The 26856-nt window shown below is 37.3% G+C and overlaps 1 protein-coding gene across 1 annotated transcript in view; it reads left to right on the top strand.

Annotated features, from left to right (window-relative positions):
- Positions 1–25515, top strand: part of LOC131071614 (chromatin assembly factor 1 subunit FAS2) — a 57539-nt gene extending 32024 nt beyond the window's left edge. The window contains exons 8-12 of the mRNA XM_058007528.2: positions 18290–18362; positions 23931–24019; positions 24108–24246; positions 24337–24437; positions 24649–25515. Coding sequence (XP_057863511.1) covers positions 18290–18362; positions 23931–24019; positions 24108–24246; positions 24337–24437; positions 24649–25307 — 1061 coding nt within the window. The 3' untranslated portion in view covers positions 25308–25515. The remainder of the gene's footprint in view (positions 1–18289; positions 18363–23930; positions 24020–24107; positions 24247–24336; positions 24438–24648) is intronic.
- Positions 25516–26856: the final 1341 nt, after the last annotated feature.

Here is a 26856-nt window from a genome sequence, read left to right as displayed (position 1 = left end):
ATGCGAATTTCATCATTGTGACGACCTTTTAATGTTTGTGCTTGCTAAAGACGCCTTGAAATGTCCCTCGCCACCTTGTCTTGACTTGGATCGACCTTGAACTTGCATAGGAAGTAACATCACCATTGTATCGCCCTGGTCCCTTGGAGAGGGACAGGAGCGATCCTCCTTTTGTAGCCTTTATCTCACTTTGTCAGGTTCCAAGTCTATATTCAACGGATTCGTCTTTCTTCACTCCATTCGTTCATGCCTTGACATTGTTTGTAACTTTGCAAGAAAATCAATTATATCAAAAATCGCTCTGGTCCCTTCCTGAGGGACAGGAGCGAACTAGACATTTAGGACCTTTGTGGACGTCCAAAAAATCTTCATTTTGTATTCAATGCGTCCATCTCATGTTCTTCCTTGCTTTTGAACGTACACTTGTCTTGACATTTGCCTGGATTCTGTCTAATGAAGGAAATCGCTCTGGTCCCTGGGAGAGGGACGAGAGCTACAAGGTACCTCGCCCTGGTCCCTTGGAGAGGGACAGGAGCGATTTTGCTCTTGTGGGCCTCATTTCACTTCATCACCTTCGAAAATTATATTCAACGGATTCGCAATGCCCCTTTCATTCGTCCATGCCTTGGAATTCATTGTAACTTGGCAAGAAATTCATCTTAGACAAAAATCGCTCTGGTCCCTCCCTGAGGGACAGGAGCGAACTTAAGCATTTTGGTCCTTTGTTGACGTTTGATAATCTTCAATTTGTCTTCAACGGGTTCGATTGACCTCCTTTCTTGCCTTCGAACATAAAATTTGCTTGATCTTTGCCCAGATCGTACCTTATGAAGAATTTGGCTCTGGTCCTTCAGTGAGGGACAGGAGCGAATTTGACCCTCTAGGCAAAAACTTCATCATTTCATCGTTTTTGATCAAGTCTGGATGCTCTATCATGCTCATTTCGTCCTTCACCATGCCTTTGATGTCTCGATTCGTCCAAACAAGGTCAGGAATGGCTCAACTAAGCATTTTCGCTCTGGACCCTTGGAGAAGGACACGAGCGAAATTTGACTTTTCGCACTCTTTACCAGGATAATTTTTATGGAATATAACATTTAAGTATAAGTGACATTTCCTTCTATGTTTCTTCTTTCTTATACTTTAAGTTATATTCCATATATACTTTCAGGATGTTTGAGAGTGGTTTCAGACCTCTAGGAGTTATATTGCAAAATCTAGTTTTTGGAGGTTTTTTCAGTTTCCAGACTTAGTCAAATTTCAGGGTCAGGACATTCCAGACTTAGCCAAATTTTAGGATCAGGACCTCACTCAAGCTGGACTTGCCACCCTGTTGATCTCCCCGACAGCGCTTCAAATTATATTCATTTGATAAAATGCACCTCTTTGGACCTTCTCACATCGTCAAGACGTTAAAATCTTGCAAGGACAAAGCAAAATTGGATTTGTAGCTCCGGTCCTTCACTGAGGGACAGGAGCGATTTTTCCCCTGGAGGCATTTCTGTGTTCATGAAAATCTTCAATTTATATTCAATGGAAAGATCTCGCCTTTCTCCATCACTTCCAATTCGTAATTCATCTTGACCCTGCAGGAATAGTAAAATATTTGAAAACGAGCTCCCGTCCTTCACTGAGGGACAGGAGCGATTTAGCTCCTACAGACCAAAATAACATGATTTTTCACATTTTATCACTTCACGAGGCAAAAACAAATCTTTTGAAATGCCTAGGATCAAAAATCAAAAATGTCAAAATTTGGTCAAAAAAATATTCAATTGGACAAAAATTCACATTTCATTTTCAACACTTAGACAAATTAAAGCTCTGCATTCAAAATTCCAATTGAAAATAGACCATTCTGGCGAATTCATTGCATTCAAAATTTGCATTCTAGAAAAGGAACTCAAAAACTCTCAAAACTGACTGGATTCTGGCCTGAAAAGACGGTAATTAAAACCCTAAGGCTTGACCCTAAATCCAGACAACTAACAAACTAACAAAACCCTAAAAAAGCAAAGCGGAAACGAACAAAACGAGCAAAAAAACATGGGTCCCCATTTGCAATGGGGCGATGTGTGAAAACGTCACAACAGGACTCATGAGCCAATTTAGGGGGTGCCACATGGCGGATCGCAGAAGGAGGAAAGAGGCAAAAATCAAAGTTAAATGTATAGTCCCAACTATAGTGCATAAAATTCAAGATTTAAATGACTATTGTGCTTGACTGATCTGCAAGAGAAATTAATGACTAACCTGTAGAGAGATTGATGGTTGAGGGGTTATTTTTGGCCTGAATATACAAGTGTTATATATCGTTGGAAAGCTCTTGATCCGAGGAGTTTGTTTCTGTAGTCAGTTGTTGCACACGTCAAGTATCTCAAGGGCAGTTGCCTCGAGATTTCAAAAGGATTTTTTAGTTTGTCAGAGAGGATTTTCTGCAGGCCAAGTGTGTGAACAGTTAATGTTGAAAGATAGGGCAGTTGCCATTGACAGAGATGAAATCTCGTTTTCTTCTCTCTTCCTTCTTATATTGATTATCTTCTCATTGTAAGGGTTCTAGAATTTTTGTGAGCAGAGCCCCATATTCTGTGTTTCGAGCTCTGAGTTTTTCTTCTAGAGTTTGTAAAATAATGTCTTCTTTCAAGTAATGGGGTATATCTTCTTGCTGTAAGTGTTTTTGTTGCAGGTTCTTATGTATGTAAGGCATGCATAAATTCACACAGAATTGTCTCTAGATATATATTTCTTTGTTACAAATTAAATCCTCAAGGAGGCTGGAATTTGTCATCTCAAGGAGATTGTTGTGATTGTTTGTGGGTATTCTTCAAGGAAGAATTTAAATTCCGTAATTAACAGTGTTCCACGAGGACGTGTCCCCCCCCTTTTTGGGCGCGTCCCCTCGTCAGAAACGTCTCGGGGACGGGGGGATGGACGCGACGTCTCTCGCCGTCCCGCCACCGCCACCCAAGCGTCGTCGGGACGCAGAGACGTCTGGGCGTCTCCTCGTCTCTTGAGAGACGCCTAGATGTCTCTCGAGGGACGGGGAGATGCCCAGGCATCTCCCGCGTTCCCATGTCAAAGCAAACCAAAAAAAGCAATTTTTAAAAAACATGTGACTTTTGGGGGGGGTTAAGGGGTAACCCTAATTGGATGTGGGCCCCACCCTACCCCCCAAAACAACACAAAAGCATGTTTCTTGTAGATTTCACTCTCATTTTGGAAAACTGATTTTTTTTCCAGCAAGCTGAAGAGGAGGAAAAACTTGAAGAAGACTGATTGAAGGGGTGAGAAAAGTGATTGCAAGCGTGATAGGAGCTAGAAGAAGCAAGAAGAAGAGGAAGAAGAAGATTCTTCTACATTTTGGAGAGATTTTTCAATCACAAGGTAGGTTTTTTCAACTTTTTCTTGTTTTTTTTATGTTTTATTTTCTGATTTTCATTGTTCTATGTCATTTTTGGATTTTTTTTCCCTATTCATCTCAAGACTCAAAATGAGATTTGATGTTGAATCTTGAGGGCAAAATGATGAATCATTCATCATTTTGCCCTCAAGATTCAACATCAAATCTCATTTTGAGATGAATAGGAAAAAAATTTAAAAATATATTGTTAAACTAGGCTGATTTTATTTTTTATTTTTATTTTGTGGAATGCAGTGTCAATTTCACAATGAGCTCCCAAGGCATGAGTGAAGATGACATGGAAATCCATTCTCATAGTGAGAATGATTCAGAATATGAACCTGAAAATGAGGGGGGTGACCATGGGGCTGATCCTGGAGCCCAATCTAGTTCTATGGCGAGTGCACCAGCTAGTACAGGTTGCCCTTCAGAGTTGTTGGCACCATATGCTAGGGGTCATTTTGATCCTAAGTCTCCTCTAAAACAGTTTGCTTCACGAATATCAGTACATGGCACATAACATTCAAGTGGGGGAACAAGGAAGTGGAAGTGCAATATTTGTGACACAAAATGGTTCGGTAGCATTAGTAGGGTGAATGCACACTATCTGTTTTGGAGAGGAAAAGGCGTGAAACATTGTAAGTTTTTGGAGGAAGCCAAAAATATACAGTACAAAATTGAGTTTAACAGGCTTTGGGGGGTTCTAGATGACACAAATATTTCAATGCCTACTACTTTGTCTGCTAGGGCAGCACTTCAGGGCAATCAAAATGTGCCACATACTTCTCATGTTTCGCAGACGGGAGGAATGATGTTTGGATCTCCATCCACTTCCACTTCTACTGCTGCCAGGGTTGGGAAACGTAGGTTGCAGACACCACAGAGCAGCCCCATTGCTGATATGTTTAATGTGCAGCTGAGAGATGAGATAGATGAATCCATTGGCAAGTTCTTCTTTGCCAATGGCATTCCATTTCATGTTACACGGTCTCCTTATTATAGGGAGATGATGGCTATGGTGGCCAAGGGAGGACCATCTTATGTGCCACCAGGGGAGACGGAAATGAGGACCTCGATCTTGGATAAATGCTATTCCAAGATCAATATTTTGATGGAGAAGATGAAGGCATGTTGGGTGGCATCGAGGTGCAACATAGTTATGGATGGGTGGACGGACATTAGCCATCGTCCACTCATCAATGTCATGGTCACATGTGTAGAGGGCCCATACTTCCTTAGAGCAATTGATTGTACAGGGCATCGTAAAGATGCTGATTTCCAGTTTCAGGTCCTCAGGGAGGCTATTGAGGAGGTTGGGCCACAAAAGGTGGTCCAAGTAGTGACAAATGCAGCCCATGTGTGTAGAGCAGCAGGGAGACTCATTGAGGCAGCCTATAGACACATTTGGTGGACCCCATGTTGTGTGCATGCCATGAACAATGCACTCAAGGACATGGGGAAGATAGACTGGATTAGAGGAGTGGTCATCGATGTGAGAGATGTGCAGATGTTTATCTGCAACCACCACACTTCACATGCACTCTTTACGACCTTCGCGAAGGAGTTCTTGAAACCAGTTGAGACTAGATATGCATCCTATTTCATTCTCTTGGAGAGAATGATTGAGTTGCAAGAGGCATTGCAACTCATGGTTATGACTAATGAGTGGAATAGGTGGGCTGAGGCCAAGACAGAGCAGGGGAGAAGGGTGAAGGAGATAGTGAAGAGTGATGTGTTTTGGACTGATGCGAAATACATTGTCTCCATCATTTCTCCACTATCCTAGGTGATCAGATATGGGGATGGGGATGCACCTAACCTTGGAGAGGTGTATGAGTGCATTGACCCTATGCTTGACCAGATGAGGGCTACTGTGCGAGTGAAGGACCCCTCTTTAGCATTCTACAATGAGCAAATCCGGCCTATCATTCAGCGTAGATGGGACAAGTTGAACACTCCTTTGCATATGGCTGCCTTTGCCTTGAATCCTAAGTGGTACAAGGCTAGACCGGGTAGACTGACACCGATTCAGGATGATGAGGTGAAGGCGGGTTTCTTTAGGTGCATAGAGAAGATGTTTGATTCCAGAGATGCCGAAACAATGCGCATTGAGTGGGGAAGATTTGCCACTCTTAGAGGTTATTTAGATGCGGCAAAGATGGATATAGACACTATGGCACAGGAGAACCCACTTTTGTGGTGGAATTGTCATGGCTTGAAATCTTTGACCACCACTCTAGCCATCCGTCTGCTTTCCAAGGTTTCTAGTTTTTCAGCTGTTGAGAGGAATTGATCTACATATAGCTTCATCCACTCTCTCAAGAGGAACAAACTTACCTCTAAGAGAGCAGAGAAGCTTGTGGCTGTACACAGTGCTTTGCGTCTCATGGACCGCAAGACACTTGTGTACAAGGAGAGTCCAACGACACGATGGGATGTAGAGCCAGAGGAGCCTTCACAGATTGATGAGGATGATCCTACCACTTCAGATGCAGGGCTAGTTGGTGTGAGCTTGAGGGACCTTGATCTTCAGGAGTCCAACAATTCCAGTGAGGAGGAGTTCGTAGATGATTAGAGGCCTCCATTAGCTACATTTTGAGTTTTGTCATTTTGTCTTTGACTCTAGTCTCTTTTGTAATGCTATTGCTACACGTATTTGTATTTGGCTACTCATTGTAATGATGAATCATGTAATCATCTTTATTATTATAGACTTTGCAATGGCATCAGATATTCGTATTTTCATTTTCCTTTTTTGATATTCATATGATAGAAATGAGAAATCTCCAATTTGACAATTTCATTTTTCAAATTTTATTTAGCATTTAGCAATTAGTATTACTAATCTAAGTAATCTTGGTATTGTTGATTTTCCCAGGTTTTATTGGATGTATTTTAATGTATATATTTGATTCAATCTGATACTTGCATTCTTGGAATTCTATGTGTTCTCAAATTGAATAACATTATACTGTATATATTCCTTTGGAGAGGCATGTCCTTGAACAAACATGTCTCTCCTTTAACTATAATAATTTAATCAATATTATAATGTTTCATCAATCAATTATTAATTTAGAATAATATAATAGATTAATATTGAATATTAAATTTTATATGATTAATAATAATATAATAATATAACATAATAATATATTATTATTAATCAACATATATTATATGTATTCTAAATGATCATTCGACTGAAGCTACAAACATTAACACTCCCTCTTAGCTAGGGAGGATGATCAGATAGAATGTGTAGTGATCTCCCATGTCAACACTTATGGACCTCACCATAGCTACACAAAACATAATTAACACTCCCTCTTAGCTAGGGAAGATAAAATCAATGCAAATGCATTAAGTCTAGATTAATTATGGAATAGAGAAAATATTATCTCACTATGATATCAAGAAGTATGGTATAAACAAGAATATCAAGGCACATGATATTCACCATAACTCAAAAATATCATCTCATGATATTGGGAGTATTTTCATCAACCATATGATGCTCATCATAGGGGAGTATTAGCATCAACCATAGTCTCAAGGTGTGAATTTGCCTCCGTCGACAATTCTATTCACAAACTCTTGCGTGGATTGCCTCTATCGGCGATTCTATCCATAAGCTCTTGTGTGGATTGCCTCAGTCGGCGATTCTATCCATGAGCTCTTACGTGGATTGCCTCAGTCGGCGATTCTATCCATGAGCTCTCACGTGGATTGCCTCAGTCGGCGATTCTATCCACAAGCTCTTAAGTGGATTGCCTCAGTCGACGATTCTATCCATGAGCTCTCACGTGGATTGCCTTAGTCGGCGATTCTATCCACAATCTCTTAGGTGGATTGCCTCAATCGGCGATTCTATCCATGAGCTCTCACGTGGATTGCCTCAGTCGACAATTCTATCCACAAGCTCTTACATGGATTGCCTCAGTCGGCGATTCTATCCATGAGTTCTCACGTGGATTGCCTCAGTCGGTGATTCTATCCACAAGCTCTTAAGTGGATTGCCTCAGTCGGCGATTCTATCCACAAGCTCTTACGTGGATTGCCTCAGTCGGTGATTCTATCCACGAGCTCTCATGTGGATTGCCTCTGTCGGCGATTCTATCCACAAGCTCAAGTTATTGTAAGATCGTCACCTTCCAATAACCTCAAAAATACAAGTGGAAATCATTTGGAAGTCGTCACTTCCTTATGATTTACACAGGGCCCATAAGGCATTAAATGATTTCATTAGTATAATAATCAATTGAATCAAGTTTTACCTCATAAATGTTTCACCTTCAATAGTGAAAATCCCTCTCAATCACTATGATCGAAATTGTCACAAGTTGACTGAACCATGCGCTCCCTCTGAAGCTCAAGTTCTCGTATAAACCTCTTGTCCTCTTTTGAAATGTCAAACTCCCTCTGCATCTGGTCTCAATCATCAATTCGTTTATAAGCATCAATTTATTTCTCCCTTTAATTCAATTTTATTGTGCTTTCGTCTTGAAGGTATGCCAGAGAGAGATTACAAATAGCTCATAAACTAAATTATCTCGAACAGAAATACCAATGATAGAAGCATACAAGATTTTACTAGCCAATATTATAGCATAAATTACAAACTCAATAATTCATGTGCCTTAATAAAACATGGAATACTTATCTTAAGTTTAAAACATTTCCTTTCATAAGGTGAGCCCAAATAAGAAATATCACGCATGAATCATCTCTCATCATAATTCCCTTTGAATGATGTAGAACATTTTCATAATTTTGATCAACACTTTCATTATGATCTGCCACACATAGTTGTTAATAACTTTTGCAATTTACCAAATTTATCCAATCTCTTCGGTGAGATGTTATAAAATCTAATTACAAACATTTCCTCCAAGTTATAGGCAGATCCAACGGTTAAAACAAAAGTTATGACATTTTCCCCAAAACTGCTAACCCTAGGTAGGGTTTCAAGTGACCTGCACCAAAGTCGTCATATCTTGCACAAAACTGAATCAAATTTGATGAGATAAACATATTTGAAAACTAAAAACACAGATCTTTCCATCCATATATTGTAGTCCTCATTTTGAGGCCAACCAAGGGCCGTACAATGGCATATTTCAGATTGAAAATTCTAAAAAAAAATTGAATTCTCCAACCCTCTCCAACCTCCAAATTAAACTTCACAGCCTTGAGCTCTGATACCATGTTGATTTTCTCAGGTTTTATTGGATGTATTTTAATCTATATATCTGATTCAATCTGATACTTGCATTCTTGGAATTCTATGTTTTCTCAAATTGAATAACATTATACTATATATATTCCTTTGGAGAGGCATGTCCTTGAACGAACATGTCTCTCCTTTAACTATAATAATTTAATCAATATTATAATTTTTCATCAATCAATTATTAATTTAGAATAATATAATAGATTAATATTGAATATTAAATTTGATATGATTAATAATAATATAATAATATAATAATATAACATAATAATATATTATTATTAATCAACATATATTATATGTATTCTAAATGATCATTCGACTGAAGCTACAAACATTAACAGGTATTTCCTATAGTTTCATTTGAAATCTAATTCTTATATTGTTATACTGTTAGACATATTTTCAAAACTTGTTTTTCAAGTACTATATGTATATGTATAAGTATATGAGCACCACCACCCTGCCACCCCCCCCGCTGCCATCCCCCCACCGTCCCCAAATTTAGGCCCTTGGTCCCCCCGTCCCGAAAACGCGTCCCCGCGTCCCCAACGCCCGTGGAACACTGGTAATCAATCATAAATGTAGAGGGCATTTATGCAAGGCTCAACCATATTACTTTGATGATTTTGTGAATGAGTTGAGTAATGCATTTATGCAGGAATATTTAATGATGAAGATGGATTTGCAGTAGAGGTTTTTCGTTTGCAGTTTGATGTATGACTCTATGCCCTTGGATAAGGCATTGGTCTTGCAGATTCTGGGGATTCTCAGAGATTTTCAAAATCAAATATCCATTTACTTTTATGTTTGTAGTTTTAGTTTGTTCCACCTATCTCATGCTTCAACTTAGTTGAGATGTCAATGTAGATTTAGCCCATTTGCAGTAACCTCTTAGCTGTTTAAGCCTTATGAGATCTATTTGCATTTATTGATGCTATCATATGTGTGTAATGGGTCTGAGTCAATGCATCAAAGGTACACCCACCTAGGTTTTGCAGAGCCTGAAGAGTAGAAGTATTCAAATCCTTGTTATGTTGTCCAAGTCTTGAAGTTCTTCTTTGTATGAAGTTGGCTATTACATAGATAGATTGCAGGTGAACTTGGTTTGCTCATTTTTGAGAACAACAGGTTCTTTGGCCATAACCCAACATTCAGTTTATGTGTAGATGGGCTTTTGAATGCTTACTTTCTCTTGGTCTTGTTTGTGTGATTGCCCTGATGAATGGTTTCCTTTTATTCTCCTAGTCTTTTGAGGACACCACACATGTTCTTTAGGAGGGCCCCTGCTTTCTTGGTAAGGTTTTTCTCTATATAACAAATGGTCTCTTGGTTTATATGTTACCAAAATCAACTCGGTTCCAATTTGGGTTTCTCTCTTAGAGCTTATGTTAGAGTTTTGGGATAAAGGTATTATTCGTGGCATCGCTAATGCTTTTGTCAATTTATTTCTATTGATGCTGTCACAAAAGCTAGATCAAATTTCCTTAATGCTAGATGTTGCGTTTGTATTGAAGTTGGTTTGGAGTTGCCCAATTCATTTCGTCAGCTAGGTTGAAGAGGAGCTGTAAGTGCAAGAGAGGTGAGGAATATGATTGAGGTGCTGCAAGTGCAAGAGGGGTGAGAAGGAGCAAGAAGGAGAGGAAGAAGAGGGATTCTACACCAAGTTGGAAGGTTTCTTCAAATACAAGCTAGGATTTTATGACTTTTTTGAATTTTTTTTGTTTGTTTGTAAGTTTTATTAAAAAATCAAAACTTTAACCAAAAATTCATAGACATGGCTGCAAATGCATATTCATAGATTCATGAAGTATACACATAAAAACATGAAGTATACACATGAATATATGCAAACATGGAGTATACACATAAAAACACAAAGTATACACATGCATATATGCAGACATGGAGTATACACATGAATATATGCAGACATGGAGTATACACATGAATATATGCAAACACAGAGTATACACGCAAATACACGTGTTGTTAGATTCCTTCTCTCTCTCTCTCTCTCTCTCTCTCTCTCTCTCTCTCTCTCTCTCTTTTCAATCCAGAAAGTGGGCCTAAGCCCAATCTTGCTGCTCATAATCAATTTTGAGCTAGAAAATGGGCCTAACAGCTAGAAAGTGGGCCTAACCCCATCCTTCTACCTAGAATCTATTTTGAGCCAAAACGTGGGCTTAACCCCATCCTTCTACCCATAGCCCATTTGAGCCAGGAAGTGGGCCTAACCCCATCCTTTTGCCCATAATCCATTTTGAGCCAGAAAGGGGGCCTAACCTCATCTTGCTGCTCATAAGCCATTTAGAGCTAGAAAGTGGGCCTAACTCCATCTTGCTGCTCATAAGCCATTGGGAGCCAGAGATTGGGCATAACCCCATCTTTTTGCTCCCATATGCTTCTAAATATGTCATAAATTTGTTCCAATATGCTTTAAACATTTGCTTATGAAGTCGCTTTGGAACATTGTGACTACCCTATGCTTGTTCTTATTATGAGGGAGAGGTCACGCCTCTTCATCATGTTTGCCTTTTGGCAAGAGTCACAACTTTTCACAATTAGCACCCTTTGAAAGAGTAAAAACCGTCTTAATTTCTACCATTTTGAAAGAGTCATCATGTCTGCCTTTTGGCAAGAGTCACAACCTTTCATAATTAGCACCCTTTGAAAGAGTAAAATCCTTCATAATGTCTACCCTTTTGAAAGAGTCACTTCCCTTTTACTTCCCATTCCTTTCTTCTTCCCTTATTTCTTCCTTGATTCACATACTTCATTCTTTCTTCCTTTTTTAATATCTCCCTCTTCAAATGAAGTTCTCTTTTCCCTTTTATATCTTATGTTTGAGTGAGTCACAACTTTTCATTTCATTCCTTTTGACCATTCTTTAAACTTAAGTAAATTTTAATTTTTTAATTTTTATTCTTTTATATGTCAATTTTAATTTTATTATTAGCATTTATTATTAAATCCTACCTTATAGTGGTATGGAGGGCCCATATTTTCTTAAGGCAATTGATTGTTTAGGGCATCACAAAGATGCTGATTTTCAGTTTCAGATCCTCAAGGATGCTATTGAGGAGGTTGGGCCACAAAATGTGGTCCAAGTGGTGACAGATGTAGCCCATGTGTGCAAAGCTGCAGGGAAATTAGTTGAGGCAACTTACAAACATATTTGGTGTGCTCCTTATGTGTATGCCATGAATAATCCTCTCAAGGGCATGGGGAATATTGAGTGGATTAGAGTAGTGGTTAGTGATGCTAGAAATGTGCAGATGTTTATTTGTAACCACCACGCTTCACATGCACTCTTCAGGAGCTTCCCTTAGGAGTTCTTGAAACCTATTGAGACCAGATATGCATCCTATTTCATTCTCTTGGAGAGAATAATTGAGTTGCAAGAGTCATTGCAAGTCATCGTTATGACAACAAAATGGAATCGGTGGGCTAAGTCCAAGACAAAGCAAGGGAGGAGGGTGAAGGTTACGTTTAAGAGTGATGTTTTTAGAAGTGATCCAAATATATGGTCTCCATCATTACTCCAGTTATCTAGGTCATCAGATATGGGGATGCAGATGCACCTAATCTTGGTAAGGTTTATGAGTGCATTGATTTCATGCTTGACCAAATGAGGGCTACCATGTTAGAGGACCACATTAGCATTCTACAATGAGAACATTTAGCCAATCATTCATCAAAGTTGTGAGAAGCTCAACACTTCCTTGTACATGGTTGCCTATGCATTGAATCCTAAGTGGTACAAGCATAGTCTTGGTAGAGTTACACCTATACAGGATGTTGAGGTGAAGGCATGGTTCTTTAGGGCCATTGAGAAGATGTATGATCTTGTATAGGCCAGCATGATTTGCATTGAGTGGACCAAATTTGCCACTATTAGGGGTTATGCTGAGGCGGCCAAGATAGTTATGGCAAACTATGGCAGAAGAGGATTCAATTTTGTGGTGGAATTGCCATGGACTGAATTCTTTGACTACCACTCTAGCCATTCAATTGCTATCATAGGTTTTTAGTTTTTCAACTTGTAAGAGGAATTGGTCTACTTATAGCTTCATCCACTCGCTTAAGAGGAACAAACTTACCTCTAGGAGAGAAGAGAAGCTTGCGGCTATACATAGTGCTTTGCATCTCATTGACCTCAAGGCACTTGTGTACAAAGAGAGTCTAACAACATGATGGGATGTAGAGCTAGAGGAGTCATCATCGATTGATGAGGATGCTATAATTACAAAGGTAGGGCTGGTAGGTGTTGTGACGTTTTCACACATCACCCCATTGCAAACGGGGACCCCCACTTTTCGCTTTTTGGGTAGTCGTTTTGTTAGTTTGCTTAGCTTGGCAGCAATATATTTAGTCGTCAACCCTTGCTTGTGAGAAAAGGTCGGTTTTGTTGGATTGAGATTGAGGGCAGATTGCTAGAGGTTGTAGGAAAAAATTGTCAAATGTTATGTCGCAAGGTTGTCAGGAAGAAGTCATACTGAGCAAAATTTAGAAATTTCCTTCTAGGGTTCAATTTTTTTAACCCTTGGAGAATAATGATAAGTGAGGGACAAATTTGAGATTTCCCTATGGAGATCGATTATGCACTCTTGAGCAAAATTTAAGGGGTCAATTTTGAAGGAAATAAGGGTTTCCCTTGTAATTCGAGGAAATATAGTCTCTCTTGTGCATTTTAATTTTCACCCTTAGTCTCATTTGGAAAATAAAAGATGAAGAAAATTTTTAAGACAATGGAATAGAGCGATCTACCTTGTAAAACAAGGAATTTTTTGCATGCCTTGAATGAATTTGAAAATCTTCCTTATAATTCAAGGAAATTTCGACCTTCCCTATTTTGTGTGCTTGTGGTCTTAGCAATTTGAGGAACGATTTTGAAGGGTTAAGTTTGGGGTGAAAATAAACCTTCCTCCAAAAACAAGGAAATTGGAAAACCTTCCTCCAAAAACAAGGAAACTGGAAAAGCTTCCTCAAAAAACAAGGAAGATTTCAAACCTCAGCGATCAAAAACTTGCTCAAAAAAACATGGAAGGTTATTTACCTTGTGCAGTCTTCCTCAAAACATAAGGAACCTAAATTTGCCTTCCTAAAAAAATAAGGAACCTGAATTTGCCCCCCTCAAAAAATAAGGAACCTAAATTTGCCTTCCTCAAAAAATAAGGAACTTAAATCGACCTTCTGCAAAAAATAAGGAAGTGGAAACAAAGTTAATGCAAGGGCAAATAAATGTGGAAGGCTTGATTGAGTGCACCCTTTGAATGATAAATCAAATGCCAAATTGCATGTAGATGGATGCCAACATCATAAAACAAAAAGAGAATGCAATTATTTTTAGCAAACAATTTTTTTTTTTGAGAAAAGTTGGCTTTCACGAAGATGAAGGAAGACGAACTTTAATTAATTGCAAGCAAAAACAAGAAGGCAAAGTCGGATGGCTAACAAGAAGGGATGCGATTTTAATTGCAAGCAAAAACGTTTTTAAGAGATGCAAAGTCAGCCTTGCTAAGCTTTGAAGGGGTGTGACTCCTAGTTTGAAATGCCTATAAAACAAAGGAAAAGCACTACCCATTCAAATCAAATTCAAATGCTTAAATAAATTCTCATCCAAGAAGGCAGTTCCAGTTTGCAAGGAAGTAAATTAGATCAAAATTGTGGGAAATGAGAGGTATTTTGCAGAAGCTGAAGGTAAAAAATGGATTCCCAGTCAAAGAATTAGCTTCAAATTATGAATTCCAACCAGAATCTAGCAAAATCAGATCTAAAAGAAAGGGAATCAGGTTTGGAGAGGAAATAAGAAATAAGTCATGATGCTGAGAGAGAAAGCATTCTGATTTGAGCGAGTTTAATCTCCAGTTTGATTAGATTTCAAGTCAGAAAATTCATTATTTGAAAAGGTTTTAGGTGTAAACTTTGTGAAGTATAATTATCATTTCTAGTGTTTGATTTATATTATGTTTCCTTTTCATGTTTGATTCTAGGAATCAACCATAGGGGGAAGCTTAAGGTAGGAATTCCAAGTCATACAAGAATGTGGTGAAGGATGAAAGAAAGGATACAACTTGGAAAAGGCTTTACATGGAGAGCTTGCACATTAATATCAGCATTCAACATCAAAGGAGGAAGCATCAAGATCGTTGACATCATAGAGGGAATAAGTCAGCAGCTATCATCAAAATTGATCAACACTAAGGAAGGATAGCATCATGCTCTTCGAGATGATATCATTACATCATGATTCAATACATCACAAAATCTTGAATTTCCTTTGGAAATCAAAGAATCATTGCTAGTACAATAGGGAAATAATTTGGGAAATGGAAATTCAAAATAAAGAATAGTACAACTCCAGGTCAATATTCCCAAGTTAGAAGGTGAAAAGCAAGTATGATCAAGGCAAAAGACAGTTTCAAAAGAGTTAATCAAGCTTAACAACTTGATCACTTTTAGATGATGCAATTTGAGAATATGCTCCATCTTCACCCCATTGAGCAATTGGATAATGTTGAGTGTCAAGAGATATTGCTCAACCACATACTTTGTGATAATCTATGTGAGGAATGTTGAGGTGGCGTCGTAATCATCATCAAACCAATTAGGACATTCCAAGTCAGCATGTCCAGATGCATTGAACTTGACTCATTCAAGGTGGAGCAATTGACACATGGTGCTTCATCAAATATTATTTTACTGTTACATGCCTAGCCTATTTTCTCATTGGTTAGAATTCAAAGGAAGGACATGTGTCCTATGTGATGTAATTTTATGATTGGCTAAAAGAGAGTTTGTTGTAACAAACCCTAATTAGGGTTACATTGTCAAATCATGGCCATCGATTTGAGAGATCAGTCCGAGCCATTGAAATGTAATGAGCTCTCTATAAAAGGCTCAGTCTTCTCATAGTAAAAGGTTAATAGACAATAGATAATAAATAGGAGCCAAGCAGTTAGATAATATTTAGTAGTAGAATAGGAGGAAGCTTGTGATTGTTGCCAAGACTTGTTGAATTTAATGCAATACTTTCATTGAAGTTATGGTGGATGTATGTGTTGAGTTTTTACATTTTTCATGGTTCCTTGTTACTTCTCAAGGTTAATTAAAGTTCATTGATCATGGTGGATGCTTATGAAAATATTGTGATGAATTCCTTGGTTCATATTTTTTGTAGTTTGTTGATAGTAAACTATTAGTTTGTTTATTGTTGCATTGGGTATTTGAGTGATGTATTTGCAATGTGAAAATCTTCCACTTCCGTAGAAGGTTGCATTAGTCTTGTGTAGTTGTCATCATGATAAAGCAAGCCATGATTTGAGGGAATTTGTCTATCTAAGTAACATCTATCGTTGTTGCTGATCTTAGGAGTAGCATAGTCTTTCTAAACCCTTTATCCTTTTTTATCTTTCTTTTCAAATTCAAGTTAGTTTCCACATTCCAATAGAGTTAAAGTAAAAATGCAAGTCCCTTCGTGATTCCAATAAAATCACATCAACACACTGAGTCTATCCACGTATAAAGTCAAGACATGACTATCGGAACCTTGGAGTCGTCTCGTTTGATCACATAGTTTAGCATTTGAGAGGTCTTTGTTCAAGAGTGGATAGAATACTTAGTATTTTATTCTGTGTTGTAAGGTGTCATAAAAAACACCTTAACAGTTGGTATTAGTTTGGTGGAGCTTGACCACGTGGAGTTTAGAAGTTCCATTGATAAGGAGTTTGGGGATGATTAGAGACCTCCCTTCACTACATTCTATTATTTTGATATCATTGTACACATTGTAATCATCTTTTTGATATCTTGGATATAATATAAATCTCCAATTTGACATTTTCATTGTCAAATTTTAGTAGTATTCAAGTATTTTAGTTTTTAGTAATTGCAATTTTACTAATTTGTCGAAGTTTCATTTGAAAATTCAAAATTGTAATTCTTAATCTTTTTATAACTATTTTTTCAAGTACTATATGTATATCAGCACCACCCCTTGTCATTGTCCCCAAACTTAGGCCCTTGGTCCTTGTGTCCCCCCGTCCCCTAGTCAGGAAACTCTGTGGAACGTTGGTCAAAGTTGAAGCCAAATGCATAAAAGCTCTCAGCTTCTTAACAACAATTTAACCATTTTGTTTTCTTAACATACAAGAGGAAGGTTCTGAAACCAAATCCAAAAGGAGACCCCATAAATTAGAACCGATTAAGATCAAAAAAAGGTTGTCAAGGACGTAATATTAAATTATTAATCCATTTCTTCCATTAAATCAGTGTCCATTATTCCATAGAAAAACACAATCTGGAGCTGAAAGAAAATTGACAATGAAGAAACTCTTCGAGTGAAGGGAGATAGGAGACTGTTCTATCTCAGGCTAGATTGATTCCATCCAACTACTATCCTAAATAACTCTTTGAAAGTGAAAATTAAGTTTGAAATGTAGATAAAATTAGCATATATGTCTTAAATACATTATTGAAAAGATGTTGAGGGATATCAGACTTGAGATGCCAATCTGATTAACTTTTAATTATAGATAAAACTAACATAGATGTTTTAAATACATTATCTAAAAGATGTTGGGGGATATCAGTCTCAAGGTGCCTATCTAAATAGCTTTTTGAAAGTAAAAAATTAAGCTAAAAAAGTAGATAAAATTAGTATAGGTATCTTAAATGCACTTATCCAAAAGATGCTAAGACATATTAGTCTTGCGATGCCTATCTAATACATGTCATAAATTCAATATAGATACCTTGAGGCAGAGATTTCTCGGTTTCTATTGGATAGATGTATTTAAGATATTTATGCTAGTAATAAATTTTTCAAATATCATATAATATTTTTGTTACCATCCCAAATATTGAGAAAATAATTTCTGTCCCTGAAACTTGTCCTGTGTCCCTACATCCCCAAGTTATCTTCTTCTAAAATTCGGTGGAACTCTGCTTATTGCTAGAATAATTGAATTCAATTGACGCTTTTTGCTATGTCATGTAATTTATCCATCTGTCTCATTAATAGCGATGCATTGGTTTTTAGCACATGCTCCTTGGCAGCAGTGTCAAAAATTCTTTAATTTTTCATTACTAACCTGGTTTTAAAAAAACAATTTAACTGCTGTTTTTGAAAACATGCTATACCCCTACTTTATTTCTTTTTAAATTTTTTTCTTACATTGTTGGGATCCTTGCTGATTTATCACCATTTGTGTTTTTGGTAACTTTTTGTGGTATTAGTTATTACCAAACTATTCTACCGTCTTCGTGGCTTATTAACTTTTTCTCTTTGTTCTTGCTTCTTGTGGGTCTAGACTTTTTCGAATAGCTTTTTATCCATTTTGTTTATCCCATCTTTATAGTATATTTAGATGGCCTTGTATTTTCTTTTTGTTTCCAAGCAAGTTTTTGTAAATGCAAATTTGCATTTTCGTGTTTATAAGAGGTATTTGTTGTTTTTAAGGGAAAAATAATCTGTCATGTCGAGGAAAACTTGTGCAGAAAGTTCATGTGATATGCTGCCACTTCACATTCTAGTGGCAAAAATAAGTTGTGGTCATATTTATCTTATTGTAGTTTACAATGAGAAAGTGCATCTGCAATATGAGTTTCCACTGTTTAAAATAGCTTCCTCAGCTTAAAGTTGGTTATTGCAGGTATTCATAAATTTTCCGCAGATTCATCATCATCCAATACAGCATATGTTTTTTCTAGAAAGGACTTTTCCAGGTGAAGTAGCCCACTTGTTTCTCTTAAGTTACTATTGGATGATAATTCTTTAGTGAATTTTGTCTTTATGTTTTAGAAGAGTAAATCAAACAAATCCAAAGGGTTTCTTATTTGGCTGCAAACGTTGTTGATAGTTCTTATAAGCATAAATTGAATTATTGACTAATGCCATGGTTTTAAAATCAAGTTACTGGTCCGGCCCTGCAACCCTGCTGGTTCAGGTATGATCAGTTTTGGGTGCAGAACCTGATTTGGTATGGGTGGTGGTGTGGCCAGGGTTCAGAATTTCATAGTTGAACTATTCGGACTTGACAAAAACTTGCCAGACCCAAAAATTTGACTTGGCAAAACTTGGAACCCCTAAATTTCATTATAGACACATTTTTTATTTTGCAAAATTCAATAACAAGATGTATCGAACGAGTCCATAAATGAGTACAAAAGTGTTTTTTATTAAATTTGATTGATTTGAATGCAAATTGACTATAAAATCACATCCCCATGTGAAATCCTGATGATAGTTAGCTGACAACTGTTATGAATTTATGATTATTGCCTTTGAACATCATCACGATCCATTATAATTCATAAATTGCATTTTACAACATTTTACATCTTCCTCTTCCTCCGTCTAGTGAAAACTTTGGGAGAGGTTCTAAATTTCTAATAATCACATTTGAATCTTAGATACTGATAGTACGATATTTCATCATTGATCAATGATATTATGATAGTGATAAAATTAATCGTCTAAGTTCTTATTTCTGGTCTCTACCCTCGGACCCCCTTAGACCTCCTTATTGTAATCAATTTTTTTATATGACAAGAGATCCAAATAACTAGTAGGGGTTCGGGAGTGGAGACCCATTGGGGTTTGAGGGGCAGTGATGGCAAGTTACACAAAGTGTTAGATGTGAGAAAAACCCAACGATTGAGGGGGCGTGGAGGAATTTTTTTTAAAAATAATTTTTGGAAATGTCTGGGACTTTTTTATTGATGCAGCTGAGTGTTTGCCACAGACTAGCCAAATTTTTGCAAAAAACTCGCTACAAATTTGGCAAGTTTTCTGCCAATGCTCAGTGAGTAAAACACGTGAGTTTTTACGGTAAAAACTTCCCAGGCAAAAAACTTGGTGAGTACTTATCGACTCGCTGAGTCTTTCTTCTATGCAGAATTCCACTTGTGGGTTTGTGTTGGATGAACCTGGGAGAACCCGCCATGAACTTTGACTGGTTTTTCTCGTTCCATAATGAAGCTGGCAGTTTTTTATTCATTTTTTGCATTCCGATTCACAAAATCATATCTCTAATCCTAAAGGGAAGGCTGTGGAATGTGATTTAATGCTTTCTGCTATCTAAGCTTACACAATTATGACGTTGTTAATGTCTTTGCCCTATTGATCGCATGGATTTATTTATGAACAAGTTCAGAGTTGACTATAATTAAGCATATGTTATTCAGTATTTCATAGTCAACAACATTCAGGAAACATATCTTATCCCTAATGATTCATAATAAAGTATGCTGGATATGATTTAATGCTTATGTCTTTCCAACCTGACATGATTGTGACATCGATACTGTCTTGCCCTAACAACCACATGAATTTATTCATGATAAAGTTTAGGCTTGAATACAATTAAGCATATGTATTTCAGTATTTCAGAGTCAACAACATTTAATAAATATATCTTTGCCCTTATGGTTCATTGTAAAGCATTTCAGTAAGTATAACAATCATGGGATTTATTTATGATCGACATGTTTTTGTTTGTACCAACCTGAAATGTATCCAACCCCCAATTTTTTTTGGCCAAATCTGCGAAGCAAACCCTCAAATCGGAGCCTAAACCTTTCCAGGATTGGCATCCTAGTTTAAAACCATTCTAAAATGTACAATCATGGCTCCTTAATGGTAAATCTTGTGAGGGATAACTAACTCTGATCCTCTGTTCAACCCAACGCAGCTCTTAAATAGAATCACCTAGTTTGGCATTTGCTGTTGTTTCATTCTCCAGTTTGTGACATTAAAGCACTGGTCTAATTTTTTGTATTTGCACACTACGGGAGTCCAAATCCAAATGGTTAGTGTATGTGAAACAAATTCTTACTAATTATATATTTTCACGGAAAGTAATAAGATGACCCATACCGTGTGTAACCTCCTGTAATAACCCCATCCGATTGCTAAGACAAATCGCAAAAAGTAGATGTCTTCGCCCAAAGGCATTCCATGGATGGGACATACATTAATATGCAAGACTATCGCTGTCAAGGAGAAGAACAAACAGTTCCACCAAAGATTGGATTAGTTAATTAATGGCATTATTAGTAAACAAAGGTTAAAACCGATTAGATATGTGATTTAAGTTGTTTGAAGGGACATGATGGAAGATATACAACTCACATCATGCCCACTTGATGGCTTATAGAGGAGGTTCATGGTTCATCAAAGAGGCATCGAAGATTTGTTTTATATACCTACTTTACATTGAAGCGCTCAAAGAGCCTTAACAGCCGAGTGAAGGTGGTGATCATCGACTGTTGCAAGGCCAAGGGTGCAAGAGTAGAAAGTAAACCAAGCATAGAGGGCGTTACAAGATTGCATGCTTTCAAGGAGATACAACAGGAAGAACGATCAGAGATCAGAATGCTGATTCTTCATATCAGAATCATAGTTATTCAATCACATGGTATGAGGGAATCATTTAGGCATGGATATTCTTGTATCAATTATCATATATATATATATATATATGATTTCAGAACTGATTTCCCTTGAAACAGCATATTGGAATTCACATCAGATAAGGAAGGTTATATGATTATCTATTACCGCAGTTCATGTTCATATAAGAATCATTAATAAAACTCTTTACTTGAAGTTAATTTTGATATAAGTCTTACATAGCAATTTCCAATCAAGACCATAAGAACTATAAGTATAATTGAATCAATAATTTGCAAAGCTAGGCAAGGTTCTACAAGGGCTATTACACCTCCCAGGTTTGCATGACTAAACACTCTTGGTTCTTACCTAAGTCACTAGGTTTGGCTGAATTTCTTCCTTGAAGTTCGAAATTCGCTGAACTTAAAACAGTCTATAAAATTCGCCAAAAATTTGGTCAAATTCGCATCAAATTCGTACGGAAAAATAGGGATGACGTATTTGCAGAAAAGTTTTTTTTTTCCTTGCGTTTTTTAGGGTTTCATCGAGTTTTTTTAATAAAATACGGCGGCAAACATAGAAACACACATCAGTTGCTCGATTTGCAGTCGCAAGTGGCATTGAGGTCACTAGTTGCATTTAGGTTGCGCGGACACATCAATTCCAGTCTGCAGCCCGACCTTCGACCGCCATTGCAGCTTCAACCCAAACTTGGACCGCCATCGAAGCACACGTTGTCTTGCTGGCTGTTGCAGAAGCTCCGGAAGCTTCCATCGAAGCTCAAGCTGTTGCAAAAGCCCAAGCTCTATTATCAATGTTAAACTATTTAGGCAATTTAAAAAGATATATTACATATATTTATTAAAATTTTTAAAAAATTACATAAAGCGAATTTAATTCGAATTTTATACATTCCGAATTTTTTCCTTGTCGAACTTCATTCGAATTTCAAAGCTGTCAAACTTTGAATTCGAATTCGAACCTGGTGACTTAGGTTCTTACCCCTTTATTAGAAGTCTTTGAATAACAAATAACTCTCTCGCTAAATTCAGTCTAATTCTTCACCTAAATCTAGCTCCAATTCCCAATAGAAAATTAGTCATCCTGCTTGCCGCTTGGTTCTAATCAAATAAATCCACTTGAGGTAGTGTGGTGGACTCCCCGGTGTGTTAGTTTTAATAGGACTTGAATTTTGTACTGGTTAAGGTGTTGTGGGCTGAAGCACCATATCCTGCAAATTAGGTATTGGCGAAATGACATACAACTTAGAAAAGGTATCTTTAGGCTGCCATTTTTCTGCGTCAGGTACATTCAACATGTGTGGTATTCTGGTTTTTTAATAACCAGCTTCTCAGTTCAAAATTGTTAGTTTGGTCCTTGTAACCTACAAGTTTCCATCATTTACATTATTAGTATTACCTTTGCGTGGCCTTTCCATTCATGGCTTTCTAAATATGGCTTCTTCTGAAGTACATTGATTGTTCATTTCTGCAAATGCTGCATGTCTATCATTTCTCTTTCTAAAAGCACAAAATTACAGAGAATTCATTTAGATTAGTGCAAAGTTTGTGTCAACAGAGATATGATTTTATATGTGATTCTGTCTGATGAACATCATCACTTATTTCCTCAATTCTTTCTATTTGAATTAGTTCTTGCGTTACAAATTTAAAGTTGCAGGGTTCACCCCCCTAGATCCCTGGTACTGGTCCGGTCCGGTCTTGGTCTGGTCCGCCTGTGGTCCGGACAGGGTCCGTGATTCACAGGCCTGCTTTGGACCAGGTCAAACCCAAGAGGACCCAGGTCGAACCTGGGGGTCTGACGGCCCAAAAATGGTGTTTTTTTTGCAATATTTAATTTTTTTTGAAATCCACCACAAAAAATTAAAATATAACCCTAAAAGTGAGTTTTAAAACATTAACTTGGCTCATTTCACACAAGCAAGATGACTACAAGCAAGGGGAAACGGAGATGTGGGATATAGAGCCAGAGCATACTGATTTGGATGCTTTCACTTCTCAGCTTGTTGCATTTGATGACTCAGATAGCGAGCAAACTTATAGTGCAAGTGCAAGTGTAAGTGGCATTGGCATTGGTTCATCTAATGTCATTGTCAATGATGAGGAGGAGAATGAGGATGATGAATTAGAGAATCCATTTGATGATCATACTTTAAATTGTTGAAAGTTGAAACAGTGATACTTGAATATTTTGTCATTTTCATATTAAACTTGATGTATATGATGCTGTTATGGTATGATCATGATGCTATGATTACAAGTTTATGTTGGTTTTGTTGTTTATGATGATGCTATGTGACATGCTAATCTTAATTCATGCTTTTATATATATATATAATTTTATAATTTACATGTTTTTCTACTAACAAACCCAAACCCATTTTCAAATTTTTGCCGTACCGGCGTACCGGTTCTTCGAACCCGAACCGGCAACTTAGGAATTAGTCCTTGCATTACAAATAATTTTTTTTTGAATTTTCAATTTATTCAAAGTGAACAAATGCTACTTCTTTGATCAAAATGTATCCATCATATTCTTCTTCCCCTCTGCAGGCTGCCATGTAGCCTTCAACAGTATGCTGTCAGCCTCTCCCTGGGTTATTATTTGCCTCCAGCATGCTCTATGCTAGTGTAATAATTATTAAGAATGTCATGTTTATGGAGTACACATGGTTGTATAGGATGCTGAATTAATTTGGTTCTCCTTGTTACCAGCTTCATCATTCAATGGTGGGACCCTGGGGTTTTACTTTGATTTGTCTCAAATATGGATTCTTTTTCATCAAGCATGCATTTGTCTATATGGTACTGAATGAGGGAAGGGTCTATCTGTATTTAGCTATTATGCCATGCAAATTTCTGATTCAGTGTAGCTTGCAGGCCTGCTTTACAACTTCCTGGTGCTAGCAAACCTATTGTGGCAATCCGCTTTTGTCCTTTAGTTTTCACCCTTTGTGAAGAAAATTCAGGTGAAGTGTCATGTTTAGAGTGAGTTCTATATTTTGTTGGCTTTAAGAATTTGGCATGAAGACCTGTTAGCTTGTTGGATGAGTGCAGATGCTCTATTCAAACTTCCATATCGTGTTGTATTTGCCATTGCAACATTGAATTCATTGTATATTTATGATACTGAAAGCAGCACTCCCATTGCAATCTTTGCGGGGCTTCATTATGCAGCCATAACGGACATTGCATGGTATCTCTTTTTTCTAACTTGCACCACATACCTTATGCTTCTTTATTGTCAGCCTTTTTTGAATGGCATATTCTCTCTCCTCTGTGCCAGGTCATCTGATGCAAAGTTTCTTGCGGTATCATCCCAAGATGGCTACTGTACGCTGGTAGAATTTGAGAATGGGGAACTCGGTTCGCCTGCAACCTTGTCTGGTAACAAGTCCACTTTGCTCCTTATTTAGCAATATTGATTACTTTCTCAAAATTCTGAGGCACATGCCAAAATACTAAGTTGTGTTTTGCATTTGCAGTTGCTGTTTTCATTAGGATCTCAGCTTTCTACTGAGTATAGAAGTTTATTTTTCACTTTCTTTCATTCGTTGTTAATTTTTGGTCAATGAGTAATAGTGGTTTCTTTGATTAGAAATACCTTCGCATGTTGCAAGTTATTTGCCTCAAGCTACAGCAGCAATGGCCAACATTGTGGCAGAGAAAATAGATGTGGACATGTCTGTGGGAGATGAAAAAGCTATGAGAAGGGACTCAGAGATTGAAACAGAGAAAGGTGTCAAAACTGTCAGGCCAAGAAGACTAGAGAAGTGTGAAGCAATGATAGAGAAAGAAGACAAATTAGTCTCGGTGACTTCTGGCAATGGTTCTCCAATCAATGGGAAAGAATCTACGTATCAAAAGAAACAGGAAGATATGACTCCAGTAGCCAATCATCCCAAGATTTCCAAAAGGCGCATTACTCCAATAGCTGTAGAAGTAGAAAATTCTGTGACAGAAAATCAAAAGATTGATGTGGACTTGTCTTTGGCAGATAAAACTGTTACGTGCAAGGATCTAAAGATGGAAATGAAGGAAGTTGTTGAAACTGTACAGTCTACAGGACCACGGAAGTGTGATGTAATAACTGAGAATGTAGAGAATTCTATTTTGATGGTTTCTAGTAACAGTTCTTTAAGCACTGAGAAAGAATCTAGTTGTGATCAAAAGAAACAGGAAGATATGCAGCCGGTAGACAATCTACCCAAGCCTCCTAGAAGGCGCATTATTCCAATAGCTGTTGAGAAGTCATAAGCTAATATCAAGTACCGAGAGAAAAGATTTCCCTGATGGTGGTTTTGTAATTTAACTATGTAGAGGCAGAGATGCTGCAGTTCATATCCATTCTTAACAGCATCTGTAATTGTGGCTTGTTTTATCTTGGTGAAATACAGAGTTACATGTTCTTTTGTTACCAGCGGAAACTTCTAATTTTGCTCAGTATATTTCATTTTTGTTTTTATTAACATTATTGATGAGTTCTTATGTAGCAGTTAAGCTGCTTCTCCCTTCCAGTCTAGCTTAATGGGCAGATGTAGTCTGTGAAACAATTCAAGGCTTCTTAAATTCCTTGCTTTTCTATGCCTTGCTATCTGTGCAGGCTTTAATATTTGTAAGGCAGTCCAGCTTTTTTCTTTATAGTACACCATTGCGGTACATAAAATTATCAACATTCACCCAGCGGATGCAAATAAAAGAGGGCAGTCATTTCTCTAACTGTACAAAGAAATAGATACCAATGAACAAATAACAATTGACTAAAAAATTCGAGGACAGATGAAGTCGTTTCTGAGTAGCAGGGGGATCATATTGCAAGTTGCAGAAACTCATCACTTAGAGGCTTAGAGCAAGTAACCGTTGTTAAGTCTTCTAAAACTTTGAAGTTAAGTTTTTCTAATGATCTACTTCTATGCTGGTCCCATGGATGGAAAGTTAAAGGGTGAAGGGAGATTTCCTGTATTCTACTATTTGTCTTTACATTTAAGAGCCTTATATAAATGGATGAGTAGAATGGCATTAAATAATCATGTTATCGATTTTTTAATTGGCTATTTGGGGAAACGCCAATGAAAAGAAAGATCTGACCTTATGCCCATAGTTGTTTCTCAGATTAAGGAAACAAAGATACAAGCTCTATAATGGTAGTAAAGGAGGGTAAAATCAAGATGGTTTCATTATTTCCGTTGGATCTACATGTTATAAGTTTTTACTGTTGGTAAAACGAAGATGGTTTCTATGCAATAATTTAGTTAATTTGAATATTTAAGTTTCAATGCTTTTTCATGTTACCTGCAACATTCAATCTCTGCGTTCGCTTTATTTTCTTTACTTTTTTTGTATATTATATCTTTATAAGGTTGTTTAAAATGTAGAAAAAATATCTGACCCGGTCACCTATAACCAATGCTTTCTTCTATTTAAGTACATGGAAATTTCTGTTATGCAGCAAATTGTAGATAATCAAGACGAATTTCAAGGTTATTTTCTCACTTTCCTTATCTGAGTTTTTGGCGGGGTCCTTCTCCTTCCAAAAGGAATCAGATAAATGAGACAGATGCTACTTAATCATTCTCTAAACAACACGGGGGTTTTTTACTAACTTTGGCAGATTTTTAGCTTGTCTGCCAATCAAATCAGTTAGGGTGCATTTAATAACAAGGCTCCGGTCGATGCAAACCTGAGGTCAAGATTTAGGAGACCCAGGATTATATTTCTTCGAATCCGAACACATCAACGACTCCTAAAATCAAGGCTTTTTCATACCCCACTTGCCGTGGTTGGTGAATTAAGTGGGAAAGTGAGT

This window comes from Cryptomeria japonica, chromosome 11 (genome assembly GCF_030272615.1).
Source record: "Cryptomeria japonica chromosome 11, Sugi_1.0, whole genome shotgun sequence".
NCBI classification, from domain to species: domain Eukaryota; kingdom Viridiplantae; phylum Streptophyta; class Pinopsida; order Cupressales; family Cupressaceae; genus Cryptomeria; species Cryptomeria japonica.
The sequence above is the reverse complement of the archived record's forward strand: the minus strand, read 5'-3'. Positions and strand labels throughout refer to the sequence as shown.